The sequence below is a fragment of the Saccoglossus kowalevskii genome, chromosome 13, assembly GCF_978046115.1.
Source record: "Saccoglossus kowalevskii chromosome 13, keSacKowa6.1, whole genome shotgun sequence".
In the NCBI taxonomy this organism is placed as follows: domain Eukaryota; kingdom Metazoa; phylum Hemichordata; class Enteropneusta; family Harrimaniidae; genus Saccoglossus; species Saccoglossus kowalevskii.
Window position 1 is genome coordinate 23714083 of NC_140653.1, and position 14409 is coordinate 23728491.

At 34.1% G+C, this 14409-nt stretch overlaps 1 protein-coding gene across 3 annotated transcripts in view; it reads right to left on the reverse strand.

The window, feature by feature from the left end:
* Positions 1–14409, reverse strand: part of LOC102805294 (endophilin-A2-like) — a 43735-nt gene that overhangs the window by 29238 nt on the left and 88 nt on the right. For 2 of the 3 annotated variants that reach the window (XM_085507091.1, XM_085507089.1), the window contains exon 1: positions 14213–14407. In XM_085507091.1, coding sequence (XP_085363217.1) covers positions 14213–14257 — 45 coding nt within the window. In that variant the 5' untranslated portion in view covers positions 14258–14407. Of the gene's footprint in view, positions 1–14212; positions 14408–14409 lie in introns of those variants that run through there. The other variant, XM_085507090.1, reaches the window with a different exon arrangement.

A 14409-nucleotide genomic window follows, 5' to 3' on the forward strand; every position in this document is an offset into this window, starting at 1 on the left:
AATATCACTTTTTACCAAAATTGACAAAAATATTCACCAAAATTAGAGAATTAAAGATATCATTACAAAACGAACCAATCTGAGAGAGGTCCACATGTAGTACCTATATATGTAATATCAAAGCAATTGGACTTGTGGTTTTCGACAAGAAGTTGAAAATATCACTTTTTACCAAAATTGACAAAATATTCACCAAAATTAGAGAATTAAAGATATCATTACAAAACGAACCAATCTGAGAGAGGTCCACATGTAGTACCTATATATGTAATATCAAAGCAATTGGACTTGCGGTTTTCGACAAGAAGTTGAAAATATCACTTTTTACCAAAATTGACAAAAATATTCACCAAAATTAGAGAATTAAAGATATCATTACAAAACGAACCAATCTGAGAGAGGTCCACATGTAGTACCTATATATGTAATATCAAAGCAATTGGACTTGCGGTTTTTAACAAGAAGTAAAAAATATCACTTTTTACCAAAAATGACAAAAATATTCACCAAAATTAGAGAATTAAAGATATCATTACAAAATGAACAAATTTGAGAGTGGTCCACATGTAGTACCTATATATGTAATATCAAAGCAATTGGACCTGCGGTTTTTAACAAGTCGAAAATATCACTTTTTACCAAAAATGACAAAAATATTCACCAAAATTAGATAATTAAAGATATCATCACGAAATAAGCAAATCTGAGAGAGGTCCACATGTAGTACCTATATATGTAATATCAAAGTAATCAGACTTGAGGTTTTTTACAAGAAGTCGAAAATGTCACTTTTTACCAAAAATGACAAAAATATTCGCCAAAAATAGAGAATTTGAGATTTTGACATGAATGAACAAATCTGAGAAAGAACCATCCAAGGTACTTGCATATCAAATTTGAAAAACATTCTGACTTGCGGTTTCGAAGAAGAAGTTGAAATTGTAAAGTTGACGCCGACGACGCCACCGCCACCGCCACCGCTCTGTTTTTATAAAACACTCTAAAACTAATTTGAATACGAACAATAGAAACAACTGCACGGCAATTAATGCTGAATATGCTAACGCCCTGGCACGTTACCCACTCGTTAGCGTGTGTTACAACTGCGTTAACGCAAAGCTAACATCACGTTGACTTGCGTTAACGCCAGGCTAACAATTTGGTAAGTGAATTTTGAGCTGTACTGTAGGTCTTGATCAAAAAAATTATGTTTTAATTTGTAAAAAGTAACAAAAGTTGACTCAGACGGTTTATACACAGGCAGCTTGATTTGTATACACCCTCTAGGAACTTTAAGTGTATAATATGGTTATAAATCCTCTGACATGTGTACTCCTCCTTTCCTTCTTTAAATTACAATAACATCCCATATAGAAATTATCATTTTTTTCAGTCAATGTGAAGTCATGAATTATAGTTATTTATATAGGTCATATAGATAATAAAGAAAAAATCAACTCCTATCATGTGTACAGCCAACGTAAATGCAGTCATGATAGTGTTGTAGCAAGGGTTTAGGTTGGGAAGAGTTTTACAGTGTAAAATAGAATTGCCTTTCAAATAAAATAGAATTGCTTTTCGCCATCTATGGAGTGTTCAATTGTAATGCATATTTATGTATCAGGAAACCCTATTTGATGCTCAGAAAAATAGCTTGTTGGAAATTCATTATAATATGATAAAATCTCACTTGGGAAATCATTTATTCTCCAGAATAATTATTTATTTGATACCAAGAGTCATCATGCTGCACTTCTTGAAAGTCAACATACACAGTGGTTGGCATTTTTTTATTAATTAAATTGTGATTTATAGAAAAAGGGGAAGTTAAGTCTGTGCACAAGAGAATTTGTTAACAATTCATGCAATATGGATTGAGTCAGCACTTCAAATCAAGTTTCTATTACATTCTCAACAATTTAATAAATTGTTTAACCTAGGTTAAATATATAGCCTATAACAAAATATACATTTTTGTTTATTTTCGTATATATTTTAAGAGAATATAATTTGACATCCCCTGCTGGTCTTATGCATTATGCAGGTTTATTTAGTAAAAGGTGACAAAAGTGGACTTTGCTGTTCAATGGTTAAAGATACACTCTGGTACATAGCATATACTATTACTTGGATTTTTTTCCTCAACAGTAAAAATTTTCCAACACAACATGTATTCAATGTACCAGTATATAAAATTATGCAATGTTTTAACTTTTAAGTTTTAAGACAAGTTAATTTAAAAATTCATGCAATGTGACAAGACACTGTCACTGTCACATTAACAGTTATATTAGTGGTGTTTGCGGGAATAGACTGAAATGTCAAACCACTAGCCTGTTTAATTATCCATACATACTACAGTTAACGTATTTGAAAAATCAATAATTAATTAATTTGCATAACCACTATGTTTGACTTTACGACAAAGATTTTAAGTTGCGTACATGACATTTTCATTAAAAAATGCTTTAATTATAAAATTCCTTAAATATTATGAATTAAACATGAATATTCACACATGAAATAGTAATAGTATCCAAAGTACATGTAATTTAATACTAAAGCATGATCACTATAATAATTTGACTCAATCACCTCATTACTACATGCAATTGATGGCTATGGTCTCCTTCAATAAATTAAATTCCCGGATTAATATGTTGTGTGAAATTACACCTATCAATTTTGGAATCAATTTGAGGTAGTGATCAGAAATTAGAATTTTAGAGACTTTGTTTCAAATTGAAAAGATATATACATGATTCAGCTCAGCAAATATTGAAGGATGGTATTTAGATTCCTTCAGCTAGAATAAATTCTTATGAATAACAATGTTCAAATATCTTGTTTCACAACTAATATTATTAGTTTCTTTAATATTTACCATTTTAAGGCAACAAAATTGTTAAAATTAATCCAGCTTCCAAAATAAGAGTTCATTTCCAGAAATATTGAAGAATACAAGACAAAAGTGCAAAAAAAATTGGGCGAGAAAGCCTGGTGATGAAGAAGTTGACCTCATTTAGCTTGGCTACTCCTTAACACAAAGACTCTGTAAAAGAATAGCTTTATGATTTGTGTGCTTTAAAAGATTACAGATTTATGAGGTTTTGTTTAACTGTATCAAGTATTTGATAGCGTGGAATACATATGCAAGTATGTCAGTTTAATTCCTCTGCTAACACGGCTACTGCAGGCCACAGAATGGATGTTGAACAAGTCATTGTCAATGACACGTCCCCGTTCCGTTCATATTTGAGTGACATATACATTCAAAGCAGATCATGACCGAAATGCACCTGCATATGTACAACACATTGTGCTAAATCTGAACAAAATCCATCCATGCATGACTGAGATCCGGTTCTGGAATTGTGAAAATACGTGATTTTGATGCATTTTCGGCCTTAAAATGGCCATCATTCCGCTACTGTTAAGCAGATCATGAAACAAATGCACATATCTATTTGTGACATGATGTACCATGTGTGTGTGAAGTTTGAACTTGATCAATCCAGACATGTCTTGGATACGGATCCAGAACTGAATTCTTTAACAAAATGGCCGCCAGTCGGCCATTTCGAACTTGATCTGAAAAAAAAAGACGTGCATCAAGGTCCTATTATGTTTAATGTATGTACCAAATTTGAACAAAATCCATCCATGCATAACTGAGATACGGGTCCGGAATGGTGAAAATGTGCGATTTCAATGCATTTTCGGCCTTAAAGGGGCCCCCATTTGGCTATCGTTAATGAGATCATGAAACAAATGCACATACATATTTGTGACATGATGTACCTTGTGTGTGTGAAGTTTGAACTTGATCAATCCAGACATGTCTCGGATACGGATCCAGAACTGAATTCTTTAAAACAAAATGGCCGCCAGTCGGCTATTTCGAACTTGATCCGAAAAAAAAAATGACGTGCATCAAGGTCCTATTATGTTTAATGTATGTACCAAATTTGAATGAAATCCGTCCATGCATAACTGAGATCTGGGTCCGGAATGGTGAAAATGTGCGATTTCAATGCATTTTCGGCCTTAAAGCGGCCCCCATTTGGCTATCGTTAATGAGATCATGAAACAAATGCACATACATATTTGTGACATGATGTACCTTGTGTGTGTGAAGTTTGAACTTGATCAATCCAGACATGTCTCAGATACGGATCCAGAACTGAATTCTTTAAAACAAAATGGCCGCCAGTCGGCTATTTCGAACTTGATCCGAAAAAAAAAATGACGTGCATCAAAGTCCTATTATGTTTAATGTATGTACCAAATTTGAATGAAATCCGTCCATGCATAACTGAGATCCGGGTCCGGAATGGTGAAAATGTGCGATTTCAATGCATTTTCGGCCTTAAAGTGGCCGCCATTTGGCTATCGTTAATGAGATCATGAAACAAATGCACATACATATTTGTGACATGATGTACCTTGTGTGTGTGAAGTTTGAACTCGATCAATCCAAGCATGTCTCAGATACGGATCCAGAACTGAATTCTTTAAAACAAAATGGCCGCCAGTCGGCCATTTCGAACCCGATCCAAAAAAAAAATGACGTGCATCAAGGTCCTATTATGTTTAATGTATGTACCAAATTTGAACAAAATCCGTCCATGCATAACTGAGATCCGGGTCCGGAATGGTGAAAATGTGCGATTTTGATGCATTTTCGGCCTTAAAATGGCCGCTATTCGGCTATCGTTAATCGGATCATGAAAAAAATGCATGTGCATATGTCCCATATAATGTGTGATGTATGAGTGAAGTTTGAACTTAATCGGTCCATGCATGTTCGAGATACAGGTGATCACGGACGCACGGACGCACGGACGGACGCACACAGGGCAAAACATAAGTCCCCGTTTTCGGACTGCGTCCGAACGGGGACTAAATATTAAAGGGCAGTGGTCGCATGCCATGTATGCGAGAGATATGGGACTTGTATGAACAAAGACAGCAATTTTGACTGTTCAGATCAACAAATACAAACTGAGACGTTACTAAGCTTTAACTATAAAACTTCCTTGGTGGTTGGAAGATATCGAAAGAGTCACCAGCGATAATTAGTGCAAGTCGCACCCAGGTCAAACCTCATACTTGTGATTCCATTGGAAGAGCGCATTGGATTGTGGGAAAATCAATGTTTATCAACACCAATGTCACACATGCGCAGCGCGCCGACCACCACCCTTTAACATTCACTAGTGTGGAAGGACTCCATATTTTCATACATATTACAGTAATAAGAATCGCATCCACAAAAGAAGCACACATAAACCAAATACTGCATTTATCATATGCTGGATCAATAAAATGATTTAATATTTTGAAAATAAACACTCCTTCATGTATGCTCTAATGTACTAATATCACAGCAAATAAAATAACCTGAGTGTAGCACATAAATTGCTAACAAACTTCTTCACAAATAGTGAGTGATTATAATAGAGAAAAAACATTGAAAATAAATCTGAATAAATTCTAAACAATGATTACATAGTACATTGTATGACAACCATTCCACATTCAGCAATACAGACTAAGGATACTTTGTGCTTCTTAAATTTATTTAAATATAATCCCCCAAGAATTTTTGAAAGTGTACATGATGGATTATAATGCACTTAGGTAACAAGATCAATAGAATTGTTACAAATACTGGTTGCTGTTATGCATATTCTGGGACAGTCGTTACAGGTACATGTATATTGTTATTCAAATTGTGTATAAAAATCAATAATATTATAACAGAGATTGCATTAATTCAACTTCTAAGACATGCAATATGAGGGATTCTATGAGACAAGACATCAAATTCAACACATTTTGACACAAAGACCCTATACAAAATATGAGAACTCTTAGAATTGGTACATGTGACGTTAAGACTTCCTTATTCCTTGTGAATGTTTACTGAAACCATGAGACATCAATACATATCATAACAGAGATTGCATTAATTCAACTTCTAAGACATGCAATATGAGGGATTCTATGAGACAAGACATCAAATTCAACACATTTTAACACCCCTATACAAAATATGAGCGCTTTTAGAATTGGTACATGTGACGTTAAGACTTTCTTAATCCTTGTGAATGTTTACTGTAACCATGAGACATCAATACATATCATAACAGAGATTGCATTAATTCGACTTCTAAGGCATGCAATATGAGGGATTCTATGAGACAAGACATCAAATTCAACACATTTTGACACAAAGACCCTATACAAAATATGAGAACTCTTAGAATTGGTACATGTGACGTTAAGACTTCCTTATTCCTTGTGAATGTTTACTGTAACCATGAGACATCAATACATATCATAACAGAGATTGCATTAATTCAACTTTTAAGACATGCAATATGAGGGATTCTATGAGACAAGACATCAAATTCAACACATTTTAACACCCCTATACAAAATATGAGAACTCTTAGAATTGGTACATGTGACGTTAAGACTTCCTTATTCCTTGTGAATGTTTACTGAAACCATGAGACATCAATACATATCATAACAGAGATTGCATTAATTCAACTTCTAAGGCATGCAATATGAGTGATTCTATGAGACAAGACATCAAATTCAACACATTTTAACACAATGACCCCAATACAAAATATGAGCGCTCTTAGCTACAATACAACATGTGACGTCAGGACTGCAATTCCTTGTTACTGTCTGATGAAATAATGTACGTGCATACATACATGTGTAGGAGGACTGCATGTTCACTCTGACGGTACAACGGTTACTCTGATGATAAATTACTGACTAGTTGTCAGGAAACGCAGGTTATTTCTAAAACACCCTATAGGGGATACTTGACTGGTGCTGTCAAAGTACTAGTAATCATAATGCTGGTTATCTACAATGCTACAAAACTAAATGAGCTATGGTATCGAGATAATGTCAGGGATTGCCCTGAAGAGGTGTAATATGAGAACCGTTTTAAAACTATGCGCATGTTAATGTAATTGCATACAACACGTACAATTGTGGATACTTGCACCATGTATTTCCACACCAAGTAATAATTATATATCAAATCAATTATATGAATTTGTAATATTGCAGGCTCTGCTGGGTCATATGAAGTATATAGCACAAAGATTATGTGACCTACATGTATGAAGCATCACTGATTTACAATCATAACCAGGTATTTCCTTAATCTATGTCTCAATGTCTCTACTAGTATGACACTGACATGAGCAATGATCTTTATACCATGGTGTTGAAACATGAAATATAATGTAAGTGAAAGAAAGGTATACATGTGGCATGAATGAACAAAAAATGCACCACATTCCAAACAGTGTACAATAAATCTAAATGTGTTTGTTTAGGTGTGGAAGAGATTTTTGAGTACACCAAATGTTAATGCACACTGGGGCATATAGAAGTGCATATAAACCAAAAATCTTTACTCTCTTTGTCATTAGTAAATGTTGTAAATTGAGAAATTCAGAATTTACTAAATTTTTTTTAGAAGAATTAGTAAAAATTACATTATGATAAATATTAGAAATATTTACTATTTATTGTTTTCCATTATCAATTATCACATTCACTAACACTCAAAAAAAAATACAGGGAACACCCAGAATGTATAATATATTTTGACACCTGTAATTTATACGAGCACATATGCTACAGTGTTTATTCCAAGACCCAAATAGAAGAATATTATATTCCATATTCAAAACCTTTCACCTATGGGTATTCACATTCATATTATTTACAGATAGGGATTACTAGTAATTAGTAATACTGTAAAATCTGTATTAGAAGCCGTGGCTTCTATTAAAATGGTACAATGCAATAGAGGGGATGAGGCTTCTATTAGAGCATCTACACATATGAGAAATGATGAATTTTGGGTTCTCAATTGCTCAAAACGAATGGGTGGGACTTCTATTAGGGATGCGGCTTCTAATACAGATTTTACGGTATGTAATTAATTAATACGTGAAACAAGTACAAGTACAAAAAGAGCCGCTATTTCCCGTTAATCTACGAGGGAGGTAGTATCACGAAGTTATACTGCGAATTTGACGAGTTTTGCACGGCTTATTTTAAATCCTGTGGTCATGGCGGATGTTTACAGCGCTATTGTGCAAATCGCAATTCTAAACTAGGTGTAGTCAACCGCAATTATCAGCCGTGCTCATTGGCTATAACAGATGTGTTGAAAAGCTCTAGCCAATCGGCATTTACTCAGCAGAGTTTGTTTTGTTTAACAATAAAATCCACTAACAGTGGACTTCATTGTATTACCATAACCAACACTAATTGGACCACATAGAATTGCATAAAAAACATTCGATCATGAGAATTTGGTGCTCATTTGTGAGAACAGTGTAGCATGTTGTTGGGTGAACTCCGGAGATCCGCCAGAATCATGTCCGCTCAAGAATTTGCTGCTCCGGAAATTGACTAGGATTTGGAAAACTGATTGTCCCAAATTGATGTTGACGATGCCGAGGACTTTAAATTGAGCAATATTCAGAAAGAATTCCGTTTTTTGCCTCCAGTTGACAGCAAACAAATCACCGAATACCAGCAGTCACGCATACCCAAGACAACTCGCAGCGCTACAAAATGGGGCGTCAAAACATGGAATGAGTGGAAAGAGCAAAGCAGATGACTGATCTCGCTGGGATAAAAGGTTATCATACTGGGCATTCAGGAAAGGTACGTATTAGAATTTGCACTTTAGTAATGCAATGTTCGATTTCCCCGCTGACGAGAAAGTCATAACTTTATGTCGAAAATAATCACTACTCGTTAACTCCATTTTTTCATGCAAACTGTTTGGTGGAATACCATTTAAATTTTAATTCACTGGCCGGATATGTCGGATTCATTTCGCGCGATAAAGATTTAATGCAAACGGCTTTGGCATGTTTTAAAAAAGCTGAACGATTGAACGTACTATAACAATATATTGATATTTTAAATTGCTATGAGGTGGACTGTTACAAGCTATTGTACTTTTATATTAATACATTGTATTTTATTTTAATTAAACAAGTTACACAGGCAACCAAACTGTTCCGGCAAAATTTTGACGAGCAGCTAATAGCAGAAAGAACGGGTCACTCCAGTCTAGCAATTAGAAGCTACAAGTGGACGAGCAACGAGCAGACAAAAGCGGTGTCAGACGCATTGCAGCCACCCAAACCGAAAACGGCGAAAGAAGCGAAAACGCATGACATATCCACCACCCCAACAGATGAGGACAAATCTAATACCACTGTCATAACCGATTCTTCCCAAGTGTCCGTGAATTTTGTAAAAAGAAATATGAAACTTGAAATACGTTTTTAAAATGTATCGTATAATTGTCATTGCATATTTAAATAATTAATGAAAATTCCACCTTGTTCTTTGTTTTCATTCAGTGGCCACCTGTTATGTTAATCAGCTTTCCACTCCTGTTGTGCTCATGAATATTTAAATTAACCCATTCATTATTAACAGTCCTGGGTTGTTAATCCATTGATAAAACAGTACCGTTAACAGGAATGCATAATTAATTAGGTTGAAACTGTCCGCTAACGAAAGTAAGAAACATAGTTAGAACAATGGGGATGAGGCAAAAAGTAGTATAACTGTAAAAACAAAGGTTAATAGAACCAGTTTAGAACCCACAACTTTATTGTTTTGATACCAGGTACAATTTACTATGTGCATGTACCTACGCATTAATAAATATGCATGCATTACATATGTACCTGCATGTACCATACCCCAATAATGCGTCACAGGAAACCAAACGTCAACAGAGCACATGTCAATGTCCAACTTAAATACATCACTGCGACTGGTCAGGCAATGTTTGTATTCATGAACATCACTGCGGTATGTGACAGTAAACAAAGATAAGTCTCTTCTTTCTATATAAGATGACACTACATGACTTTACTTAATACAATGAAAATACCCAGGATAAAACATGATAGATAAATATTATAACATTTATATAATTTCTCCTTCTGATTGTATACTGTAACTACTGACATACAGTTTCAAATTCTATTTATTTACAAATAAACACCAATATTTATCATATATGCTCAAACATGTAAACCAAGAATTGCATTTGTTCTATACTGGATCATCAAAATATTATTTTGACCATAGAAACACATCTGTAATTTACATAAGCGCATATATACTACTATCGGAAGAGAGCAAATACAGTATACTTGTATGAAATTGCATATTAGAACAGAGTTGTCAAAGTAGATGTGTGAGTTCAGTTGGGAGCCTCAGAATAATGATACAATGAGCAACTAGACCACAAGTCAATGACTGTCCATGACATAATGACATCAGAGTAAATCTAAACTTAGGTAATTAAAGGATGCACATTCTGAACCATATTCAACACACAAATCTTCCTTATTTGCTTAAAAATTTGAATTTTATGTATCTACATGTAGTCACCCTAGTTACTAATGAATTCAGAATTAGATCTGATCTATACTGAACAAGTATGTACCGGGGTACTGGTTTTTTATTAAACAATCTAAGTATCCTTTTCTTGTATTTTCAGAGCAGCAGTCTCATCTGAACATTTATGTCCTATATTATGAATGTCTAAGTTTTCTTTACAAAATACACACAACTATCATAGTTTGAACAGATCACTAAATACTAGTAGGTGAGATTCCTATTATTATAAACCAATAAAATTGGTTTTGTTGTTTGGTCAGTGCATTTTACGGGAGACATGTTGAAAGATATTAATGATAAACATTATTACAAGTCTGTAGTGGTTTCATTTATTCCTTTTCATTTGATCTGTTGACTGCAGTTTTTGAAAACATCCCAAACTGATATATCACCAAGGTTATTTACCATATACTGAAATTGTATTTTAAACTATTATAATAGTCTTTGCACCTTGTCAAGTTCAATATGGGTCTTGGGTAACATATAGAACACGAATGTGTGTTAAAATATTTAATCGCTCGCCTGTTCAGATAGCATCTATTGAAAATAGATGGCTAGCTAAAAATGATTATATGTTCTACATAGATTCTATGGTCTGAATTGGGTTAGTTACAACTGTCATGGTATTGATTTGCGAGAATGATATGTGATAAAAGTTCAAAATGGACGTAGCAAGATGATGACTGAGGCACTATACTGTTTCAGACATACTGCCTGAAACATTGCAACTTATGTTGCTGGCTGGTTTGCTGTGCGTGTCACAAGACTGTTACATGTTGAATCAAACCAACCTCAAAGATGTCAAATTGATTCACAGTCAATTCATCCCAATTCACATTTGTCCCACAAGTCCATTCGTCCCAATACATTTTCGTCCCACAAGTTGATTCGTTCTAATTCACATTCGTCCCAATTCATATTCATTCCATTTTTAAAAAACATTAATCAATTACGCTATAATCTTGAAATATGAATATATCCTCGGTTTGAGGATCAACAAATTAACATACTGCAAAATGTGATATGTATAATAAACGACTGGGATTCAGCCTGCTGTCATCTTTGAGAAAGCTGTTAGTAGTGGGCTAACCTTAATTAAATCTGACCAATCAACTTTGGGATGAATAAACTTGTGGCACGAATCAACCGTCCCCAGTCAAATTAATACTGAGAAAAATATTGAAGATCAACAGAAGACAGACAACCATTTCAATTGAATATATTCACTTGCTTGTGTAACTAGTTAAAAACATGTAACAATCTCAGGGCTTGGAGAGCATACCAGTCAACAACCTAGCTGGCAGTATTGTTGTTTGCATGTACGAAACAATACAACACAACAGTATATGGTCAATATGTAAACTATTTGCTCACTGTGCATTCAACAAGCCTAGTTTAATTACAATTAATGCATTGATCTTAAATAGTTTTAAATAAACTACATTTGTTTGTATATGTACATCATTTATCATTTTCATATAGTTTGGGTATGACGGAGTTATTAAATTTGTACAAACAGTAGATGAAATGCAATTGTACATTGGATAATACCGTGCCGAAATCAGCCGACAGCTTGTCAAAATCTAAATGTAATTTGAATAATATACTGATTATTTTTTTTGTGCTTTAGTAGTAAACAACAAAACAAATCAAAACATCTCAACAAACAGTTGCTTTCCAGTGAAATATTTTATACAATTCATAAAAAAGACTTTGGAAATGAAGGTATTAAATATTGATTTGGGGATTGAAAGTGATTTTATTCTGTACACTGAGCAGGCGATAGACATCATAGAGCACTAAATTATCAGTAGCCCAAGAAGCAACTCTTGTCCAAGGGCTATCATTTTCTAAATTCAGTGGCCAGAATTTAAAGAATAATGACACTGTGTTATCATATTCACCAGTTTTCCCTCAGTGTCTTACAATGTACATACATTGTTTGAATGGTTCTAAGTGCTTTTCAAACCTGATGGACTACCTCTAATGAAGCATAGGTACATGTACTACCAGCTTTTTAAACTGGTAGCCCAGTAGGTTTCCAAAAATATTGTTAGTTTTGAGAAACATTATCCTGGCACTATTTTTATAAATGAATCAAACACTTGCTTGTTTAATTATAAATATTTAAATTTCCTATAAATATTATAAATTATTTCATGGAAATATACTGTTAGATCTTTCAACAACATCATCTTGACAATTGTTTTCACAGCAAGTCTCGCAAGTATTGGGGCAGCAAGTTAGTAAACTTGCTCACTAAATCACTGATAAATTAAACAGACAATCGCAAACAAGTTTGCATCCGTTTCAGTCCTGTAAATTCTCATAAACTTCTTGAATAAACTATTTTCTATGTACTAATATTACTAGCATTCAATGGCGAAAAAATGAAGGGTAATAAATTGTAGATCTTCTGCTTTAGTCAAAACCAAAGTGGTTGGTGAATTAGTGAACAAGTTTGCTAACTTCCTGCCCTGATACTTCTAAGACTTGATGTAGAAGTAGTGGCCACTGAGGAAGTAAAGCAATATTTGGAACATCTTGTGTTGGCGTCCAGCCTTCTAATACTTGACAATAAAGCTCACTGTATATATATTGTGTGTATATCACGTACAAGACATTTAAATCAAAATATGAATTTGAGCCATATCTAGAACTTGTAAAAAATATTAGTCATAGAACAAGTATAACCAAATTTAGAATCTCTGCTCATACACTGCCAATTGAAAGGATAAGATACAAAGACAAGGCGATTGGTGATGAAATAAATGCATTATTGGTTTGTAAGAACCAAAGGTTAATAACTAGTTGTACACAATTTATTAATACTTTGTCATTGTATAATAGTCTACTAACATTATCAGAAAAAACATGTTGAAACAAATTTTAAGTTCAAATGATGGTTTCATTACCAACAGCCTGGGAAAATTCATCAATGATATTTTATCAGAAAACAAAAATTAAACTTTTAATATTTAACATTTTTTTTAACATTTATTTAATATTTTTACAGTGTTTGTTTATTTGTTATTTGTTTGTTTATAAAGTAATGTATATTGGCCATAGATGATGTATTTTCCATGCATTATTTTGAGTCAAATAAAATATACCACACTATATATAATCATCTATTTAGACTTTACAGTTTTATTTTCACAATGACCTTACAAGCCCCCATATCCTGTACTGAGGGGAATCGTAGACGTTGACTAGCACTTCCGCAAACATTTCCACAAAATGTGAAACTTTAACTCCCCTTCCGCTTAGTGAAACTTACAAGTTCAATCGGAGTATTCTTAAGATTGGCCTGTGTATGTCTCTTGTTCCAATCACTATCTTAACCCGACACATGTACACACGAACATTTCTGTTTTTTGAAATAAATAACATTGCCCCGCCCCCTAATAGTTAATTCACAAACGCCCGTACCTATGTATGCTTATTACGAATGCTGCGCACCCATATCTCCAAAATCGTCTCAAGTACTAGGAATGTACAGCGGTTGCGTACAATATTTTATACTGACAACTGGTAACATGTCATCGCTCATACTAAACTAGAGGCAAAACGACTTTTCATAGTGGCGTAAAGAAGCAGAAAATAAACTCCGTCCGTTCGTCCGAATATCCACGTCCGTATGTGTGTTGTGTACCACACATGATATTCCATTTGTCCCCTCTTCGCCCGTCATCATGTCACAACAAATCCCCATTTCACTTACCTGATTCGCTTTGTTTATTTGTTTTTTCAAGCCCGCAAGCGACATCTTGACCTCCTGTGTAACGGACGCTGCTAAGAAATATTGAGTTTTTCCTGTAATATTAACGCGACGGTTAGAAAATCGTGTTGAAAACTCACTAACAGCGATCAAATGGTGGTGAATCAGACGACTTTATACGAGAAATTGTAAAATGTGAC